Source organism: Marmota marmota, unplaced genomic scaffold, assembly GCF_001458135.2.
Source record: "Marmota marmota marmota unplaced genomic scaffold, marMar, whole genome shotgun sequence".
Classification (NCBI taxonomy): Eukaryota; Metazoa; Chordata; class Mammalia; order Rodentia; family Sciuridae; genus Marmota; species Marmota marmota.
This window is the reverse complement of record NW_026000093.1, coordinates 37,438,725-37,461,853: the sequence shown is the minus strand read 5'-3', so window position 1 is coordinate 37,461,853 and position 23,129 is coordinate 37,438,725. Positions and strand designations below refer to the sequence as shown.

General features: G+C 32.7%; 1 protein-coding gene across 5 annotated transcripts in view; it reads left to right on the top strand.

Annotated features, from left to right (window-relative positions):
• Positions 1-23,129, top strand: part of Nbn (nibrin) — a 33,482-nt gene that overhangs the window by 1,034 nt on the left and 9,319 nt on the right. For 2 of the 5 annotated variants that reach the window (XM_015485944.2, XM_015485945.2), the window contains exons 2-11: positions 2,153-2,286; positions 4,151-4,299; positions 4,728-4,887; positions 7,173-7,276; positions 9,641-9,758; positions 10,310-10,503; positions 16,231-16,328; positions 18,268-18,397; positions 20,299-20,574; positions 21,765-22,215. In XM_015485944.2, the coding sequence (XP_015341430.1) occupies positions 2,153-2,286; positions 4,151-4,299; positions 4,728-4,887; positions 7,173-7,276; positions 9,641-9,758; positions 10,310-10,503; positions 16,231-16,328; positions 18,268-18,397; positions 20,299-20,574; positions 21,765-22,215 (1,814 nt within the window). Of the gene's footprint in view, positions 1-2,152; positions 2,287-4,150; positions 4,300-4,727; positions 4,888-7,172; positions 7,277-9,640; positions 9,759-10,309; positions 10,504-16,230; positions 16,329-18,267; positions 18,398-20,298; positions 20,575-21,764; positions 22,216-23,129 lie in introns of those variants that run through there. The other 3 variants (XM_015485947.2, XM_048782775.1, XM_048782774.1) reach the window with 3 other exon arrangements.

Here is a 23,129-nt window from a genome sequence, read left to right as displayed (position 1 = left end):
AGGAGGCGGCCCTGGGTTCGATCCTCAGCACCACATAAAAATAAATAAAAGACGTTGTGTCCAACTACACCTAAAAAAATAAATATTTTAAAAAACAAAAAAAAATCTGACTGGTTCTCAGGTCTCCTGTAGGTGTGTTATAAGAAAAACTTAAGAGACCGCCAGGGCCTATAGTGCATCCATGTAATCCCTCCCACCTACTTGGAGGCCAAGGCAAGGAAGATTGCCAAGTTTGAATTCAGTCTGGGCAGTGCAGGGAGACCTTGTCTCAAAGTGATAGGATGCTTTCCTAGCCTATGCCAGACCCTAGCATTGCTGAAAGAAATAAACTTGGAACAAATTAAGTTGAGCAGAGTTTGAAGAAATAAGGATTTGTGGATCAAGCATAACCTTAAATGAGTAGATGTTCAGAGCGTTTCTTTCAGCCTCTTGGCCAGGCAACGTTTATGGACAGGAAAGGAAGCCATACAAAACAGCTTGATTGGTTCCACCTCAGCATTTGCCTGATACGTAACCATGGTCTGATCAGTTGACAGGCAGTCTGATTGACTGATACAGGTTAGGTTGTAGTGGAGTGTCATGAACTATTATCATAATCTGATGCAAGCTATAGATCAGTTCCCTAATCCAGTTTGTGTTGTGTGGTAAACAACAAAGGTTTTTCCTTGAAACTATCCAGGTTAAGAATCTGATTAACAGGCCATGTAGTCCAAACTGCTTTCCAGAATGGAGTTCAGGGCTTTCCTGGGCTCCTTTCCAACTTGTCTAATATAACTGCTCTAATCATCCTACAATTGTGGTAATGGAATCCCCTGCTCCCAGGCTAAATTTCACAAATCCCCAACATACTGTTACTCCAACAATGTGTGATTTACAATGTGTTTTTAAAACTAATAATCATTTCCTATTGATGCTATGTTTAACATAAAAACAGAATTCCCCCAAATCTGCACTTGAATCCCATCCAGAATTTATTGCCTTGATCTATATTATTTACTCCTAATCCATTTCAGACCTTTTATGTACCTGTTTATGTTTGAAGGCTTTTTCTAATCATTTAGTTTTATTAATTGTACAAATTAATGGGTTTCACTGTGGCATTTCCATATGTGCATTATCTTTTTTTTTTAATTGTACTAGGAAGAGAACTCACTTTACCACTGAGCTACATTCCCAACCCTTTTTATTTTCTTCTTATTTTTTTTTAATTCACTAAGTTGCCCAGATAGGCCTCAAACTTGTGATCCTTCTGCCTCAACATCCTGAGTTGCTGGGATTACAGGTGTACACCACACCTGGCTACACATGTGATGCTTTGTCAACCTTCTTTAATACCCTCCTATTTTCTTCTCCTTTCTTGACAGTCCATTTACTATTTTCAGGTCTTTTCTTTCTTTCCTTCTTTCTCTCCCAGCCCCGCCCAGTTTCTACATATCAGAGAAAACATGTAGTACTTAATCTTTCTGTGTCTGGCTGATAACCTCCATTTCTATCCATTTTCCTGCAAATAACATTTCATTCTTTTACGGCTGAATGAATTTCATTTTGTATATATACTGTATTTTCTTTTTATCCATTTCTTGATGGGCACCTAGGCTGATTCCCTATTTTGGCTATTGTGAACAGTGCCACAGTGAACATGGGTATGCAGGGCATGCTGACTTTACCAGGAGTTGTATAGCTGTGTTGTAACTTTCATACCTTTTAATTACTATGGCTTTATGGCATACATTGCCGTCTGATAGGGCAAGTTCCTGTAATACTATTCAAATTTTTCTTGGCTACTTTTAAACATACTTTCCTAATAAATTTTTGAATCTATGTAATTGAGTTCCAAACACAATATTATGATTTCTTGGTAATACATTAAATGTATAAGTTAATTAGGGGGAACATTTACTTCTTTCAATATTGTTTTCCCTTTAGAAAAATGATATAGCCTTTCATCTGTTTAGGAATTATTTTTTGTCCTTTATGGGGCTTTATTAGAAAACACAAGTTTGATATAAACAAAGTTGATTAACATTTAAACATCAAAAGTTTTATTTAAATATTTGACATCACATTTTCTGTACACACGTATATGTATGTATGTGTATTTACACATGTGTCTTCAATTTACTTTTTTTTTCTTTTTTTTTTTTTTGCTTAGGAGAACCATACAGACTTTTGACTGGTATTGAGTACATTGTTGGAAGGAAAAACTGTGCCATTTTAATTGAAGAGGATCAGTCAATCAGTCGAAATCATGCTGTGTTAACAGCTAACTTTTCTCTAACCAATCTGGTATGTTACTAATTTTATTTCACTAGTTTGAAGTAAGGCAACTGAAATCATTACAGATTATCTTGGTGCATATGAAAGTTCATTGGACCTTTTGTTTTCATAGAACTGGATTTTTTTAAGTTGTTGATGGACTTTTATTTATTTATATGAAGTGCTGAGAACTGAACCCAGTGCCTCACATGTACTAGGCAAGTGCTTTACCACTGAGCCACACCCCAGCCCCTGGATTTTTATCTTAATGTTAACAAAATTAAGTACTTATAATTTGGGATGGGGGTATTGCCCTGTGGCAGACCACTTGGCTAACATTGCATTTAATTAGCAATACTACCAAAAAAAAAAAAAAATCCTTATAGTTGGCAGTGGTACCAGTGATATTTATGTTTGAAGTTTCTGTGTTAGTAACTTACTCTTAGTGATTTAGAAACTCAGAGGAAGTAGAGCATGTTTGTATTTATTTTCTTAACATTTTGTGTTAGCTTTTTATCACTGTGATGAAATCTAAAGAGAAGAAGTTTTATTTTGGCTCATAGTTTGAGTCCATGGTTGCTTTGCCATATTGCCATGGACCCATTACCTCATAGTACATTATGGTAGGAGTTCTTGGTGGAGGTAACTACTCACTTCCATGGCAGCCTGGAAGCACAAAGAGCAAGAGCCAAGGTTCCAACGTCCTCTTCAGGGACATACTTCCTTTCATTAGGCTCATCTTTAAAGATCCCACCACCTCCCAGTGGAACCATAGGCTGACAACTGAGCCTTGAACACATAGACCTTTGGGAGGCACTCCAGATCCAAATTACAGCACATTTATTGAGTGGGTAATGTGTATCAGTCATCATACCAAGTCTAGGAATAGAACAGTGAATGATTGGACCTTCATGACTCTCCCTATGGACACAAGCATTTCCCTTATAAAACAAAATTTCACAGTAAAAAATCATTTTCTTGTACAAGGAAAGATCATTCTCAAGTATGCCACACAGCTCCTTTGAATAGCTTTGGTGATTTATTTATTTAATTATTTTAAATATTTTTAGTTGTAGATGGACACAATACCTTTATTTTATTTATTTTTATATGGTGCTGAGGATCAAACCCAATGTTTCATACATGCTAGGTAAGCCTGTACCACTGAGCCACAACCCCAGCCCCTTGATGATTTATTTTAATAACACAAATCGCTTGTGATTTATTTAATCACAACCATGGATACAAATGTATGAAAAGAGAAATGTATATAAATACCTGTGCTCACAATAATGTTTGTGGTACTAAAAAAAGGCAATCCATTATTTTGAGCAGTGACCACATATAGCAAAAACTGGGTTCATTTTGTGATATTTTGGTTTTGTGTCTGTTCTTTTAGGTATAGAGAAACATTATTGAAATTCCTACAGAAAAAGTAAATTATTACTATAAGTAAGAAACTCTAGCTTTTAACTCTTTATTCTTATTGGACCAGTTTTTACAATGTGATTTTGATCATTTAAAAAGGAAAAAAGAATTTTTTGGAAATGAAACTGACATATTATATGTGAAACAAACTGTCCCAAAACAAAAACTTCTAAAATGTGTGAAATCAGAGTCAGGAAAATCCTATAACATAGGATTATTAATATAATTGCACTGATTTTAAAAAAAGCCAATATATGTTATAAAAGCAGTAATCTGGGTTTAAGAAATTTTCTTAAGAAATTATTAATTGCCACTTCAGTGATTATTCCTGAAGGCAACCTTAAATTATATTGTCTACTTAGCTTTTGCTTGTTCAAAAAGTTATTCATCTTTTCAAATCCTTTCCTTGAAAATTGAATTTCTGAGTGGTAAAAGACTATAAATTATTTGTTGATTTTTTTTTCAGAGTCAAATAAATGAAATCCCTACATTAACGATAAAAGATAATTCTAAGTATGGTACCTTTGTTAATGAGGAAAAAATGCAGAATGGCCTTTCTCAAACTTTGAAGACAGGAGATAGGGTTACCTTTGGAGTATTTGAAAGTAAATTCAGGTGAGAAGTTTTAAATTTGACATTAAAATGAACAGTTTTATTTTATATCAAATAGTTCTAAAAGATAAGAGTATTTATGGATAATGAATTGAAAACAGGGTATCAATATAATTAAGTTCCTAGCACAGTAGTGAACCCTTGTGGTTATACATTTGTCAATCATAGGTAGTGATAAAAGTGAATGGCAGTTTGTGCAGGCTCTGAGAACCATAATGGGAGTTCAGTTGCTTGACATAGGTGAAAGTATAATGTTAACTTTGATCATTTTATCTTTACTGGAACTCAAGACTTAGGAAATGATAGTTTCATAGGTTATAAAGTTTAATGATACATAAAAATGTGATGTGAGCTTAAAGGTTTAAATTTCTAAAAATTGCCATGTCTATAACTATAATAATAGAACTTTTATAACTTATTTTCACTTACAGAGTAGAATATGAGCCTTTGGTTGCATGCTCTTCTTGTTTAGATGTCTCTGGGAAAACTGCTTTAAATCAAGCTATATTGCAACTTGGAGGACTTACTGTAAACAACTGGACAGAAGAATGTACTCACCTTGTTATGATGTCAGTTAAAGTTACCATTAAAGTAGGTGTTAAAATTTTTTAAGTTCTATAAACCTAAGCTTACTCACCTACTAAGCTTTTTGGTTTTTTTCTCAGTACCAGGGATTGAACCCAGAATCACTTTATCCCTGAGCCACATTACCCACCCTTTTTTTTTTTTTTTTTTTTTTTTCAGACGGGGTCTTGCTAAGTTGCTTAGAGCCTTGCTTAAGTTGCTAAGGTTGGCTTTTGAACTTGTGATCCTCCTGCCTTAACCTCCCAAACTGCTGGGATTATAGGCTTGCGCCACCACATCTAGCCTGTACCTATACACAGACTTTGAAAAAGATTTGCTTTGAAACTATCATATCTCTTAGTCATAGATTTGTATATTTCCACTCCCTGGCTTTATTTAGGTTCGCATGGCTTTTTGGATAACCTGTTTATTATCTGAGACAAGCAGAAGCACATAAAATTAGATTTCAGATTTTGATTTAGCATTTTCAAAAGGATTTGTGTTATCCTTTCACCATGAAGTTTAATGGAGTTCATAATTTGTGCTGTCTAAAAGCAAAGAGGCTTGTTTTCAAAATTAGCATGCCATGTCTCTTCTGTGAAGTTGTCTTCCTCCAGTTTCTGATATCGTTTTGTGATTTGAAGCTCTCTTAGTATTTTAGTATTTATTTGATTTAAGGCCCTAATCACAAAGACTTTTTAAGTTTTTATGTAGTTTTACATTAATAAATCTTCACAACCTAAAGATATGTAGATGTGTACCTTTAGAAGATGCTGATTATATGTTAAACAGTAATATATTTTGGTATGTTTTCAGATTTTGCATCTTCCTCAGATTTGTTTATGTCCAAATCTAATTGAAGAATGACATTGGGAGGTGATTCGTCTCCTTTTAAACAGGTTAACTATAGATATGTGGGATTGTTTTAGGTTAATATCTATATAGAGATGATTCAAAAATATTTTAATGTTCAATATAATTAATACAATTAAATATAAGCATTACTCTAAAGAAGTGTCATAGGCTTGCAGCTTAGATCAAACCTCAAGTTAAACTTGTACCTTGATTGGGGATACCTCTCATCAAGAATTTTTCATTGTTGCAAGTTTATGAAATTGATTCATATATTCAGCACATGAATAGCCTCCGTAGTACTAATTTATACAAATAAACCCACAGATGGTAGATTCATAAATCAGAATGTCTATTAATTTATAGTAGGAATATACTGTTACTGTGATTGGAATATTTGAGTATGGGCTCCAGGAAATCCCCATTAAGATAGTAAAGGTACTTAAGGAAATGGAGTAAACAATCATACACTTGTGTGGTAGGTGTAAAGCAAGATCAAAGGCAGTTAGATTATCTTGAGAAACTATACTGACTCCATGACAGAACTGAATAGTGAATCTTTCTCTATTAGACATTAACATGGTTTGCAGACTTTTTTCAATATTTTTTATCTTTTTCCATATTTCTGATTAATCATATGCCAAAAAAGAAAACATGGTCATTGTATTGTTTTTTGAAAAATTTTCCAAAATGCAAATTAACTTATATTGTTAAAATTATAGAATGTTAGAACCAAAAGAGAACCTAGAAGTACAAATTGAGATATGGAACAATTAAATAATTTTCCAGGAGTCACATGAGTTATGGTTTACTCAATCCAGTATTGAATTGCACATTACTACTTCATGCTGTAAGTTATTTATTTCATTCATATTGGAGGTTAGTATCTCAGATTCTGTTCTTGAGATGTGCCCTATATCTGCTTGTCCCTATTTAGGCCAGACCCTTTGTTATTAATAACATCCTTATAAACTCTTGCTGTATTATTTCATAGATTTATGCCCAGTCTTCTGCATTTTCATTTCCATTGCTCATAGTAATAGTTTCAGATCTTTTCAGAGTTTGTGACTGTATCTGATTTGAGGCTTATTTATTTCTTAATAGTCTCCTCTGCAGCAGATGCATTTTTTTAGGTCTACAATATGCTTTTCACATTTTAATGTTTTAAAATTGGAATATGTTTTAAATTGATTGATATTTTGTTACATGTCCCACCACCACCCCCTCAAAAGCAATTATTAAATTAAATTTGTGAATGGTTGATTTTATAGTAACTTGTATTCTAAAACTAAGCAATAACCAAATACATTTTATAAATTGTTCTTCCTTTATAAATTTAGGACTCTAAAGGAAAAACAATATAGAACAGTCTCTTTCTAGTTTATAACTTAAAACATTTTATTTTTTTTAAAAAGTTGATGTATGATCATATATATTTATGTATATTTTCTTCATTTTAGACAATATGTGCACTCATCTGTGGACGTCCAATTGTAAAGCCAGAATATTTTACTGAATTTCTGAAAGCAGTTCAGTCCAAGAAACAGCCTCCACAAATTGAAAGGTACATTAAGTATTTCAAATATAATATAACAAGATAGGACATATAAAATAGATGGCACTGATTTTATTTAGACTAATACCCTGTTTAATGACTATTTTAGTATGTAATAGTTGCTGTTATAATTCAGTATTGCTAATGGCAGTTTTTGTTGTTGTTGTTGTTGTTAGCTTATAAAGAAAGGATTCCTCAAATTCCTTGTTGGTTGTTTCTTATGTTCATAAAACAAACATTAAATAAATACTAATTACTTAAAGAAAAAAATGGAAGGAGAGTACATGGCCTTGAGATTTGGTCAGAAGAGCATATGTTCCATCATGCAAGAGGAACCCCTGAAAATGCATGATGCAGCAACCGTCTTCAGGAGCCATGTAGCACAGAAAAAAAATAGTAGCAGAGCTATGGCCTTGAGCATAGAGCTTGTTTCTTCTGAGCTTCAGTTATCTCATTTCAAAAGTGAGACTTATAATTGTCCAGCTGAGTTCTTAAAAGTATTAGTAAGAGTATACAGTATTTAAAGTCTGAGAATGTCACCTTGTTTAAAAAAATGGTTCATGTTGCTAATTGAAACAATATATGGGAAGATTCATAAAAGCTTTATTTTATTATTAGTTTGATGCTGTGTCAAGTTTGTGAACCATCAGTCTAGAAGATTTGTTCCCTCTATATTATGTTAGTGATGCGTAGAAGTAATATATATTGTCCTTGAGAAGGAAGATATTAGGCTTTTTATTTTTCGGATTGTATAGTTAGTCAATTTAATAGCACAAGAACTTCTTTACTTAAAAATGCATGTCAGTAGATTACAGTCTATATGGCAGAGTTTTTAGGTACTATAAGATTGAATAATGCCTAATTCACTGTTAACCAGGAAAGTCTATTATATTAGCCCATATTTGATGATGAGCATTGATGATCAGGTTCTTAATATTTTAAAATGCCTATCATTTGCCTTAATAGATTTCTACACCTATCTGGATCTATTTTGATATATTTGTTGAAAATTTCTCGGTACTCAGTTACTGGTAGAAAAAAAATATTTTATTTAAAAGCATTAATTAGTTATAGAAACGATAGGAAACTAGTAATAAAAATGATACAAAGTTTATAGGAAATAAACTTACGTGACTTTTTTTTATATTTTTAGTTGTAAATGGACTTAATACCTTTATTTTATTTTATTATATTTATTTATCTATTTCTGTGTGGTGCTAAGGATTGAACCCAGTGCCTCACACATGCTAGGCAAGTGCTCTACCACTGAGCCACAACCCCAGCCCCTGAGTGACTCTTTTGATTACATGAATAATGCTTCTTTAGTTTTGCAAAAGCATGATTACTAATCCTATATTTAAGTTAGGAGGCAAAATATATTTTTACCCAAGAAAAAGTGCAGTCCTGTTTAGTTCAGCTATATCTGTATCTTTGCACTATCATCAAAAAGCAGTTGCAGTTTCATGTACCTAACATGATTTGTGATAATTCATTTCATAAACCATCCTCGTGATGCTAGTATAGATGAAGTCATTTTTAAAAGATTCTGTTTAAAAGGAGTATTTAACTTTAATCATCTGTATTCTAACAAGGGACATTTATTAAAATATTCTATATGTCTGAACATATGGACATTACTCCTTAGAAAAGGACTTGCTTTTAATTTTTTAAGGAGTGCTTAATATATTACCTTATTTCAAAAAAGTATTGTTTTTGGAAGATACTATTAGGACATCAATGGGTTAACACTGTGGACCCATTTTCCATGGGTCTCTTGCATTCATCCCCAACTTCTTAGATATGCCAAGAATATAAATCCCTGACATCCCTTTACACAGTCCACTTCTCAGTTATGTTTATAGTGAGAAACCTTGAGAAATGAAATAATGTCTCCCTCTTGGGGCAAAGAGCAGGCTTGCTTATAACTAGTTATAAAAAGCATAATTTCTCAAGATCATTGTTCCTCACTTTTGCAACGAACTACTGTTATGTGCCTTCTTTGTTTTCCTTGTAGAACTTGGATAGGAGGAGATCTGCCACAAAACTTTCAACCTTTTGTAATTCATGTAATCTGTTTGAATCATATATATTTAATTTATATCTTGTTATGATTATCTACCTTGGATTATTTTTATTTTGAGAAAATAAAGACAATTCTGCTGTAATATGTGGCACCTTTCACCATATTTTTTAAAAAGGGATTTAGATGAGTTTTGTCATTTTGTGCCAGATAGAACTCTTAATTGTTTTATTAAATACTAAGATAGTATTAATGAAATTGAGTCTTTCTACTATCAAATAGTCACATCATTTACTAATTTAATAGTAAACATACAGAGTGGTATATAAAGTATTCTTTAATTATTTTTACAGTTTTTACCCACCTATTGATGAACCAACTATTGGAAGTAAAAATATTGATCTATCAGAACGACAGGAGAGAAAACAAATCTTCAAAGGGAAAACATTTATATTTCTAAATGCCAAACAGGTAACGTTTCCCAAAGAAAACATTACAGAGTAGGGCTCGTTAATACTTTTCATGATAGTTATTAATAGCATTTCATTTGGGAGCTTAGTGTAGCTTTGTGAAGTACAATAAAAAACTGCCCAGGCACCAGAACCTACCAGGTAATCCTGTGTATGATTACAGTATTTCTTATTACCAGTTAAGCTTATATAAATAAACTGGAGAGGACAGAAAACTTATATCTTAACTTGTTCAGTTGGTAAACATCCATGGAATGTCTTCTGTGTACCAAAATGGAGATTCCAAGAGTTTATGTTGTAGAGAATTATGCAGGTAAGTTAGACTGTGTGGTAAATGTGATGAAGTACAGGCAAGGGAATTATTAAGAGGGCTGCAGAGACACCTGCTGAACCAAGAATTTTCCCAAAGTGGAACCTCAAGTTGCCTATTCAGCAAGTAGAACAAATTCTACTTCACATCTCCAATCAAATTCTTACATATTAAGAATGTACTAAAAAAAAAGGAACTACGAATGTTGCATCACTTTTTTAAATGTTTCTTTTCATTTTTAGCATAAGAAATTAAGTTCAGCAGTCATTTTTGGAGGTGGAGAAGCTAGGTTGATAACAGAAGAAAATGAAGAAGAAGATAGTTTCTTTTCAGCTCCTGGAATTTGTGTTGTTGATATAGGAATAACGAATACACAGATCTTAATTCCTGATTCTCAGAAAAAATGGGTCCATTCAATTATGGATGTGCTCCAAAGGTACAGAATTATTCTTCATTAGTTAAGAGAAAAAATGCAGGGAGGAGATTTTGCATGTAATTTTCCTTATTGTGCTTCATTTTAACAGATAGAAGAATTATTATAAAGGATGTAACCTGTAATATACATGAGAACTGATTGTGACTTGATATGCTAGAAATAGAATATCTGTGTACATAACAACTTGATCTCAAGATTGTTTGCCTTTTTATACTATACAATTTGTAGAAACTTCTCTTTAAATTAGTAAAGTAATAATAAGTTTTTCTGTAGAATATGTTGCAAAGTGAACATTCAGAAAGTGATTTTTTTTCTGAAATTGGAGCTGAAATGTATTTGCCCCTTGATGTTTATTACCAATTAAAATGCATATAAAATTTCTATCCATCTTATATGAGTTCTTATGGGTAAGTAGGTGGAAAATGTCACATACCTTAGAATGGTGTTTATAGTGGGGAAGGAGAATATAAAAGAGCTACAATCAAGTGTTTGTTTCCATACACTTTTTTTTCTTTTGTGGTATTGAGAACTGAACCTAACTCCACTATTCGGCCACATCTCCAACCCTGTTTATTTTTTATTTTGAGACAGGATCTCACCAAGTTGCCCAGGCTAGCCTTAGACTTTTGATACGCTGACCTCAGCCTCCCAATGAAGTGGAATTACAAGTGTGCACTACCACACTTGACTTCCTTAAACTCTTTATTAATCATAATATTAGCATTGTTGAAGCCAAAAACTAATAGAAATACCAGACTTGGCAGTCTGTTGATTAAATTTCTTTTCACCAGCAAAAAGTAGTTGAGTCCCAAAATGGAAAGTCCACAGCCAGCTTTCTCCAAAAGACACGTTTCCTTTCCCAGAAGTCCTTCTGATTATGGGAATTGGCTTTTTTCTAAATAAAAAGTTAAAATTTAGTCATCTGTCCTGTAAGTATTTTACTTATTGAAGATGTGTTAACTACTGTAAAAGTAGATTTTGTAACAAAGTTACACCAATCTACTACTACAACAAAAATGTACTGTATTTTTTGAGAACCTTAGATGAAATTTGGGAACTCTGCCTGTTACTAGTTATTTTTTTTTTTTTATCATCTCCTTCCCTCATCTATTTCCTAGGCTTGCACAAAATTGGATGAATTTATAAATGATACATTGTCATCATCAAATCATACACAGTATAAAATCTTTTGATTTAATAATTATATAATTAGTTACTTTTAATACTGCAATAAGTATTTTAAAATCTGCCACTTATAATACATGATAGATAGTTGATCATTCTGAATCCTGGGATCTTCATTTATCTGCTTGTACTTTTTGGGAGTGGGTGTATGTGTGCATGTTATTAGGGTTCTGGCCTAGGGGCACTTTTTAGTTTTTTTTATTTTGAGAAAGTCTTGCTAAATTGTTAAGCTGCCTTCAGACTTACAATCCTCCTGCCTTAGCCTCCTAAATTACTAGGATTACAGGCATATACCACCACACTCAATTTACCTGCTTGCTTTTGTGTAGTTTTATAGTTTTTTTTAATGTATTCCTAATATGGATTTGTATATGTCTCTTATATTTAACTTTATAAAATGGTTATTGTGCTACATGTAATCTTTGGTTTTTTTTTCTCTCATTTCAATGTTATGTTATAAGTATTGTGATACATGTTGTAAATTATTTGTTTCTATTGTAGAATATGTTTCACTTTGTGCATATATTAGTTCATTTATTCAGCCCCCAGATTTGTTATCTGGTTTTGAAACCTTGTTTCCAGATTTTTAAAATTTTAAACACTGTTATCATTTTTTGTACCTTCCCTATTGGTACTGGTACAGATTCTTTTTTTTTTTTTTAATTTTGTTTTATTAGCTTATTTTTTTACATGGAACTGAGGGTCAAACCCAGGAATTTTACATTACATGCTAGACAAGCACTCTGCCACTTAGCCATTACCATAGACCCAAGATTTCCTTTTAGAAATATTTCTAGTTTTTTCTGTTAGTTGGATGCTAATCTTATAATGCGGCGGGGGCGGGGGTGCATGGGATAAGTGAAGGAACTTTTGATTGGGCAAAGGGAACGGGGTATGGGAATAGGAAAGATGGTGGAATGAGATGGGCATCTTTAAATATCCTAGGTTCATGTATTACTTCACGAATGATATGACCCTACTTTGTGCACAACCAGAGAAATGAAAAATTGTGCTACATTTGTTTATAATGAATTGAATAGCATTCTACTTTCATGTATAACTGATTAGAACAAATGAATAAAATTTTAAAAAATATTTCTAGCCAACAGATATGGTGGCCCATTCCTGTCTGTAATCCTAGTGACTCTAGAGGCAGAGGTAGAAGGATCACAAGTTTGAGATCAGTCTCAGCAACCTAGCAGGGCACTGAGCAACTTTGCAAGACCCTGTCTCAAAATAAAAAAGAGCTGAGGATGTGACTCAGTGGTTAAGCATCCCTGAGTTCAGTCCTTAATACCAAAAAAATGTCTGTGTTATGTGTACATACAATGTGCACATGCACATTTCTAGGACTAGAATTGCAGGATTATATGAATGCTGAACTTTGTTTTTCATTTTACATTCCTACCCACAATAGAAGAGATCCTTCTAGATGCATATCATCTTTTTTTAATGTATAGTTTTATTGTGGCTTTTTTAAATAGTTTTTTTTTTAGTTATGCAGGACAGTTCAATTCATTTTCACATAATTATATTAGCATGGAATATATCTTGTTCTAATTCACACCCCAGTACCTCAATACTTGGTATTGTCATGTTTTCATTTTTACCAGGTGAATGGATTTATAATCATTGCTTACTGTGGTTTTGATTTGTGTTTTTCTGATCACCAGTGATACTTAATTCTTCACACATTTATAGAACATTTGTTTTTCTTGCTTTGTGAAATACCTGTTTATGTCTCTTGTCCAGTTTTCTGTTAATCATGTTTTTTTCCTTCCCTTTTCTTCTTGTGCAGAAGGTGAAGTTTAGGGCTTTGAAAATGCTAGGCAAGCACTCTACCATTGACCTATACACCCAGCCCTGTGTTCTTCTTTTTACTACAAATTTACCCAATATTCTTTATACTAAGTTTATATTTTCCTATTTTTATTTTCCTCAGTTTTAGTCATTGGTGTGTGTATATTTAGTTATATAATTTTATCATATGTATGTCTATATTCATCACCAGGGTCAGCATACAAAATAGTTCCATCCCTCATATTGTCTTTTTATGACTATATCCACCTCCAAATCTCCTTTCCCACTATTCATTCCTCATCCTGAAACCATGCCCACCACTTATTTATTTTGTTTCTAACATTTTTTTTTGACGCCAGGGCGGGGGTTTACCAGGGATTAACTCGGGCACTCGACTGCTGAGTCACATCCCCAGTCCTATTTTTTATATATTATTTAGAAACAGAGTCTGAATTGCTTAGTGCTTCACTTTTACTGAGACTGGCTTTGAACTTGCAATCCTCCTTCCTTAGCCTCCCGAGGCTCTGGAATTATAGGCATGCACCACAGTGCCTGGCTTGTTTCTAACACTTTGTCTTTTTTTTTTTTTTTCTTTTAATTTACTTTTTTAATTGTAGTTGGACACAATATCTTTATTATATTTATTTATTTTTATGTGGTGCTGAGGATCCAACCCAGGGCCTTGTATAACACTTTTAAATAAATAAAATGTATTTAAATGAAAACCAAGAGCATGTAATCTTTTGGGATTGGCTTTTTTTCACTCAGCAAAAATCCTCAGATTAATAGGTTGTATCAATAGTTCATACTTGTTTATTGCTGAGTAATATTCCATGGTGTGAATACCATAGTTTGAATCATTCACTATTGAAGGAAGTTTGCCTTGTGCATAGTTATTGTTACAATAAAGCTTCAGTTAACATATACAGGTTTCCATGTGTGTGTGCTTTTTGATTTATAGCAAGTTTTTCTATTTTCTTGATGTTATATTTCTTTTTTTCACTTATGTGCATTGCAAAATCTGTTACCACTTTATAACTTACCTTTTGCAGTGGGATAAAAAGAAAAGACATCTAATTTTAATATAGTAAAAATTAATATCCTTTTATTGTCAGCACTCTTTTTGTTTTGTTCATAACATCTATTCATAGATCAAAAAGATATCTATATGTTTTTACTAGTATTTTGATATTTTGATTTGAAATTTTTTAATTTATTCATTTATTTATTTTTGGTACAGAGGATTGAACCTAGGGAACCTTTACCACTGAGCTACATCCCTAGTCCTTTTTATTTTTGTTTTGAAACAGACTCTTGCTAAGTTGCTTTGGGTAGCCTTCAACTTGGTATCCTCCTGCCTTAGCCTCCCATGTTGCTAAGACTATAGGTGTGTGCCACTGCTCCAGGCTATGGTGCTTTTTTGTGGGGAAGGGTTGCTGGGGGTTGAACTCAGGGGCATTCAACTTCTGAGCCATATCCCCAGCTCTATTTTGTATTTTATCTAGAGACAAGGTCTCACTGAGTTGCTTAGCACCTTGTTGTTGCTGAGGCTGGCTTTGAATCCTTCTGCCTCAGCCTTCGAAGCCACTGGGATTACAGGAGTGCACCACCATGCCCAGCCAGGCTATGATGCTTTTTAAAATCTTGTTTTTTTTAGTGTAGTATTGTTATGATTGCACATATAATTGAATCGGTACACACAAAAAACATGTTAAGTATTTTAGACTAATACAACCATATAAAATGTCTTTACAATGAGTATTAAAAGACATTATGTAGCTTTTTGTTAAAATTTTAGGTACAGTTTTAAAAATTTTTAAATTTTAAAAATTATTTTAAAATTTTATTGAATAGGGCTGGGTTATGGCTCAGCCGTTAGAGTGCTCGCCTAGCATGTGTAAGGTTCTGGGTTCAATCCTTAGCTCCACATATAAAGAAATAAAATAAAGGTATTGTGTCCACCTACAACTAAAAAGAAATATTTTTTAAAAATTTGATTGAATATTGCTTGTTTTATAAAATCAGTCATTCATATTACAGAACAAAAGAAAATAAATTCGTCAGAAGATTCCTTTATTAAGATATCTTAATATATATAAATTTGGTAAAATGACTTAACTTATTAAACTTATACACATGTATAGATGTAACTTACACATAGTTATTTGTGCTTCTCTCCCTCCTCCTCTTCTTCTTCTCTATTAAGTTTTATCTTAGATTCATAGTAATCATAAATTTGTTTTTAAAAGTTCATGTTGTGGGCTGGGGATGTGGCTCAAACAGTAGCGCACTAGCCTGGCATGCGTGCGGCCCAGGTTCGATCCTCAGCACCACATACAAACAAAGATGTTGTGTCTGCTGAAAACTAAAAAATAAATATTAAAATATTAAAAAAAATTATCTCTCTCTCTCTCTCTTTAAAAAAAAGTTCATGTTATTTCATCTGTGTATTACTCTTTTTATTCTGAAAATTATTGAATTTTAGAACTATTAAGATATGTATTCTTTCCCCTAGCTCCTTAGTTTACAAGCGAAATTAACTGAGTTACTAACAGGTGATGGACCTACCCTAATAATGTTTCCCAGTGAGTAAGCTAGTGCCCTATGTATTTTCAGAGTCTGTTCATACCATAAAATTCTGATATGACTTTGGGAGGATAAAAAATTTGATTCAGTTTGACACCATTTCAATAAAAGTTGTTTTAATATATTGTTATGCTTAAACTATTTTTTTTCTAATAGGCAAGGTCTTAGACCTATTCCTGAAGCAGAAATTGGATTGGCAGTTATTTTCATGACTACAGAAAATTACTGTGATCCTCGGGGCCAACCCAATACAGGTAAGTAAAGCATTATCTTATTGGTTTCTTAGCAACATTATTATGTACATTGATGATAGATTATATGCACTTTAGAGTTATACCTGCCAGGTATGACTGTATTCACTTTCCTTTAAAACTCAACAGTGTATTCATTTGTTTATTCATTCAATAAGTATTTCTGCTGTGTATTAATCACTGTTCTAAGATGTTGAAGATTCTAGTTGTGAATAAAGTAAAGAAGAGCACTATTCCTGTGAACTTTTTACTCTAAAGGTCAAGATTCAAATAGTGAACAAGCAGAAAAACACACACACATGATTCCAGATAGGGCCATGTATAAAGAGGAAGGCAAAACAAGGTGATGTGATAGTGACTGGAAACAGGTTTTAGAGAGGTAGTCAGAGAAGATCTCACTGAAGATGTGACATTTGAGCTTCATGCAGCCTGATTGATGAGAAAAGGCAATTATGTGTGAATCTGGCATAGAATCCCACACAGAAGGAACAGATCACTCTGGTGTGGAGAATGGATTACAGGGGTCCAAAATAGAAGTAAGGTTATCAGTAGAAAGCTATTGTGGAGTTACTCAGAGATGATCATTGTTATTCCTTTATTATATTCAGCCCTCTGTTTACCCAGGTTGTACATTTGAGAATTCTAACAAAAATTCTTCAGTCAAAAATATTTGGGAAACAAAAATATTATATCTATTTTATCTATACTGAACATGTACATACTTTTTAAAATATTTTTTTAGTTGTAGTTGGACACAATACTTTAAAATCAATATTTTATTGATTTATTTTTATGTGGTACTGAGGATTGAACCCAGCACTTCACACGTGCTAAGCGAGCGCTCTACCACTGAGCCACAGCCACAGCCCTCAGAAGTTAATTTATAGTATACAGGAAGTTGTGTATAGGTTTTATGCAGTACTATACCATTTTATATAAGACTTGAGTATTTTGGATTTTAGTATACATGGGTGGGGGTGAGTCGAGAGTAAGTGCTAGAGCCAATCATCTGTGGATAATTAAGGATGAGTGTATATTCCTCTGCCTTTTATCTCTTTTTTATAAATAAATTGATACTGCCATTATAAAGATCATTCCTCTATTGTTTTCTTGCTTTTTTACCTTAAAAATATTTTCATTTTTTCTCTCTAATCACTGCCTCTTCTTTGCCTAGCTACCAAAGCATTCAGTCTGATTCTTGTGCACATTTATTTGCTTTCTGGTTTCTTTCTATATTTATTTCATGAAGAGTTATTGGACTTTGGCTAATAGACAAGTTAGAGAACAGTATCATATCATTATTTGCTACCGGGGGGCAGGAGTATCATTTACACTGTAGTCCATCCAATGGCACCTATGCAGTTGGGCCATGTACCTTCTGAGTGTTCGACAATCTTAATTTAAATGGATAAGGAATGTGTTAAGCTACATTTTGGAAGAAGTGAACCATTTAGGGCCTAATGACCAGGAATTAATTAGGTGTGTAGGTCATTAATAATTATTAGTAGTAATAATAACTGCTGTCTTTTGAGGTGCAGATACCAAAGTTAGCATTTTATATACATTGCTACAGTTTAATTTGAAAAATAATCCTGTGAAGAAAGAGGATATCATATGTATTTTATAGATGAGGGAACTAATGTACAGAGAGTTTAAGAAATTAGCCAGTGGTCATATAGCAAGTAATTAATTCAAATTGACTCTTAGGTCAAACCTGTTAAGACATTATTACACTGCAGTACAAAGCGCTTGTGTTTTCATGTTTGAAGTTTGGAGAAATGATAGTGTGAGATGATTGGGAGCACTGACTAGAGACAACCAGGTGCAATATTACCTAATTAATCCTCTCAGCATGGCACAGTTTTAACAATTTTAAATGATCAAATGTCCATCTCGTGTCTAGTAGTTGTGATATTTTTCTTTCCACTTTTATGATTTATAGGATTAAAGACGACGACTCCGGGACCCAGCCTTTCACAAGGTTTGTCAGTCAATAAAAAACTAATGCCAGTGGCTTCAGTGAATACTACAGCATATGTAGCTGACACAGAATCAGAGCAAGCAGATACATGGTAAAGCTTCTTTGTTAAAAATTATTGCTATTTTATGAATAAGTTAATAGAATATTCAAGAAGTCAAGTCAATATCTTTAGCAAGTCATCTCTTAGGAGTTAAAGTCTGGGAGTATGAGATGCCAGGAAAAATCATACCGTAGGACAGGAATCAACAAATTTTCTGTAAAGGACCAGCAGTAATATGGCAGTGTGGGCCACTGGCTTCTATTATAACTATTTAACTCTGCCATTGTAGCATGAAAGTAGTCAGAGACAGCCAGCATATAATTGAATGTGACTGTGTTCCAATAAAACTTCATTTACAAAAAGAAATAACAGACCTGATTTGGCCTATGGGCTGTAATTTGTTAATTCCTGTCATAGGATAATTTGTTTCATACCTTACAAACATACATGGAAAACTGAAAGAATTATAGTACTTCATTTGTAACTGGTGAAGTAAGTTTGAAACTTGTAGTCTCCACCTATCTGCAGTTTCACTTGCTGCAGTTTTAGTTACTTGTGGTAAACTGTGGTCCAAATATATTAAATGGAAAACTCCTGAAATAAATAATTCGCAAGTTTTAAATTATATTTGTATCTGAATAGCATGATGAAATCTTTTACCATTCTACCCAGGATGTGAATCATCCCTTTGTTTAGGAAATTCACACTCAATATGCTACCCATCTGTTTGTTGGTCACTGGTAATCATAATGGTTATCAAACTGACTGTCTTGGTATTGCAGTACTTCTGTCTAAGTAATCCTTACATAGTATCCTCACTCTTCATCACAATGCCTACATTATTCATCTTTTACTTCATCTCATCACATAAACATTATTCATCTCACATCACAAGAAAGCTGAGTACAGTATTTTGAGAGACACTCTATTTGTGTAACTTTTATCATAGTCTGCTGTCATAAATTATATTACTAGTTTTTAGTCTCTTTATCTAATTTATAAAGTAAATTATCTTAGTTGTATATGTATAGGAAAAATGTTTATATAGTTTGGTACTACCATTGGTTTCATGCATTTATAGAAATGTCTTGGAATGTATCCCCTAAAAAGATGGAGATGGTACCATGTGTATATCTGTCTTGTATTATGATTTTGTATAGTTAAATATTACTTTTAATTTTTTAGATACTTGATAGGGTCTGCTAACTATCTGAATAGTTAATATTTGTCCATGAAGTTATTAATATTTGTCCATGTCAGTGGTTATTTGAAGAGGGATTGTAGGTTTGGTTTTGTTTTTTAATGGATGGGATTAGCTATTTTGTATTCTATACTAATTTTCATTTACAATGGTGTATTTCAAATATTCCATATTGAAGTATTTATATTAATGTACTTAATGATATCACTATATTAGATCATATTTATTTTAGTTTTTACTACCCTCATGTTTTATATTCTGTCCAGATTTAACTTTTTAAAGGTTGGATAGAATCATATCAGTTCATCTAAAGTGATCTAAATACCCTATTATATGTGACACTATAATAATAGGAATAATAGGAGTTTATTATAATTTTCCAGTTTTTATGAAGGTACTTTTACATAAAAATACTAAAAAAAATTTCTCAACAAAATAAAAATCACCTGGTATTATCACCTAGTTTCATTTATAATAGGATACTAGGTTGATATTCCTTGTTTACTTGACAGTCATTTTGGTAGACTATGCCTCTATATATGTGTTATAGGGGATGAAGAAGAGTAAGATACCAACCTTTTTCAAGGCACTTAGATGACAGAGGAGCTGTTTTCTTGGGATAATATATTGCCCAAATTATTATCTAAATATAATCTTATAAAGTTATATTACAGTAGAACTATTTAAAGATCTTTGTTTCTGCATAAAAGTTGCTATGAACTTTACCTTCTGTTCTTTTGTTTTTCCACAGTATGTTTTTGAATGAAAGGCCAAAAGAAATAAGTATCTCCAAGATGGAACAAGAAGTCAGAATGCTTTCACAAGAAACATTCACTGTACAGGAACCTTCCAAAACAAGCTCCAATAATAACAATATAGTATTAAATACTTTGGTTAGGACAAAAGTCCCGAACTATCAGCTTTCACCAACCAAATTCCTAGGTGTAAATAAAAGTAGAGATTGGTCTTCTCAACAGCAGCAGACAAACTCCATCAAAAACTACTTTCAACCATGTGCCAAAAAAAGGTATATTTTTAATAACATTTTTTTCTTGTGCCTCTGAAAAAAATTAGCATTTTTTATATTACTGTAGTAGAGTATTTGAGTCTGTTATGCTCTAGTGTGCTCCTTTGGAAAGCTCTGGCCCCCTAGCTCCTTCGCTCTGAGAAGTGCCCTAATTTCTTCCTTTATTAAGACCATTAGACAGATTCTTCTTCATCTTTCTTCTTCTGTACCTTAGCTTATCTGCTGTTTTGTTTGCTGCACTTCTTTTGAAGAAGAGTTTACCCACACCTGCATTCCAAAATCACCTTTTTTGCTTTTTTTCCCTTGATAATCTCTCTCACAAGGTAAATAAAATTTTACCTTATTATATAATCTTTGGTAGTTCTCCTCTGTCTTCCCAAATGAATATTGTTGATCCTTATTTTCAGTGGCTTATCAGTCCTTCCCTTGCCATCTGTTTGTGTTGTCAGCTCCCTCCTTCAAACTCTGATCACCTAAGTTACTACAAAAACCTCTTGAATAATCTGTGTGCCCAGTATCCTGACATTACTGTTAATAGTACATCACCTTTAACTCTTTAATACACTATAAATTCATTAAGCTTCTAGATAGTAGATACTCAAGTCTGTGTCTTCTGTGGACTTCAATACAATTTGCATGCACAAAGTTTTCAGTATTTATTGAGTGAGTAATATAGTATTGTATAGAATACTCTCAGTGATAGATTCACATAGTATATGCAGTATACAGTTTATGCCATGTTCTAGATTTAGCCACTCTTGTTTATTATTTTGAATACACCTCCCATTAACTCATAGGAATATATACCCAATTTAATTTTTCCCTGCCCACAAGTTCCCTACATTATAAAATTAAGCTGTGATCTCCTGGCAGTAGGTCCTTTGTGCATTTATCTCCCTTTTCTTTCACTTTGATATAACATCTGACTCTTCTTCAGCAAAGAAGATAGAATTCTCCATTGCTTTAGGGTGGATAATTTATAGGGCCTGTAATTCCTATCAAAACAGAATGTATGTGAATTTGGTACTATTTTCAAATGCTTATTTGTTGATTTCTAGTGATATTGTTAATAAAATCAGGATTACATTGTGAATTAAATGGAGTGAGTGGTGAATAGTGCCAAATTTGAAAAATTATGTAGCTGTGTTAATCTTTTGGTTTTGTTCTCTTTTTTTTTTTTTAAATCTAAGGGAAAGAGATGAAGAAAATCAAGAAATGTCTTCATCCAAATCAGCAAGAATAGAAATGTCTTGTTCTCTTTTAGAACAAACACAACCTGCTACACTCTCACTATGGAAAAATGAGGCGGAGAATCTATCTCAGAATGAGCTTGTGGACAAAAAATCAAATAACTTATTTACAGATGATGAAGATTTAGAATCCAATGTGAAAAATTCTTCTGATAAATCTCTTTCTACAGAAAACCTTAGATCAATTAAAAAAAGAAAAGAAATTGATGATTTGGCCATAGAAGATGAAATATCAAAACAGTTATTCAAGAGCATGAAACCAGAGTTAGAAAGTGAAGTAAAAGTTGAAAAACAAGAGGAAGAGTTCAATATAAGAAAGAAGTTAAGGATGGATATAGAAACAAATAATAATTTTAATAATGAAACAATACCAGAAAGCAGCAAAATATCTGTAAGTAACATTTTTAAATGAAAGCTATTGCCAATAGTAACTTAGAATATTAAAAACAACTCTAGATTTTGTATTAACAGTATGAGCAGCTATTGTGTCTACTTGAAAAAGAAATTAATGTTTTGAACACCCAGTATGAAGTGTAAGAATTTGCTGTTCAGTAAGATAAGTGTAAAAATACAGTGGCTATGCAGCAGGATAAAATAAATAAAAACAAATAAAACTATTATACATGATTGTTTTGGTAGACTTCCAAATTAGGCTATACTGTTATAAAAGATTTTCAGCCATGCTGGTAAGTTAGTGGATGTTTTAAAAGAATAAGCAGCACAGAAAGTAGAAGAAAGTTAGTAGAACAGAGCACTTTATCTACTAAGTAAATTTTTAGATTAAAACATGTATGACAGGGCTGGGGATGTGGCTCAAGCGGTAGCGCGCTCGCCTGGCATGTGTGCTGCCTGGGTTCGATCCTCAGCACCACATACAAACAAAGATGTTGTGTCCGCTGAAAACTAAAAAATAAATATTTAAAAAAAAAAAAAACATGTATGACATCACTAGGATGTTTGTTATAAATTTTGTTCTTTAATGTGCTTTTCTAGTTTTCATGAATGTTGGTAATTTATCTTACTTTAGCTAAGAAAGCTCTTCATATTATTTTCTATTTCGTGTATCAGTAAGTTGACCAACTATCTGTACTGATTAACTCATTAGATCAGAACACAGAACTGATGAAACCAAAATGTGAATTCTAAATGTCCTTTTGCGGACTAAGTGCATTAGAGTCACCTGGTAAGCTTTTTAAAAATATGATTCCCAGACCAAAAATCTTACAGATCCTGATTCAGTACATCTGACTTCCGGCCCAGAAAAAAAAATTTCCTTCTTGTGTTAATTGAGAATTCTTTAAAAAA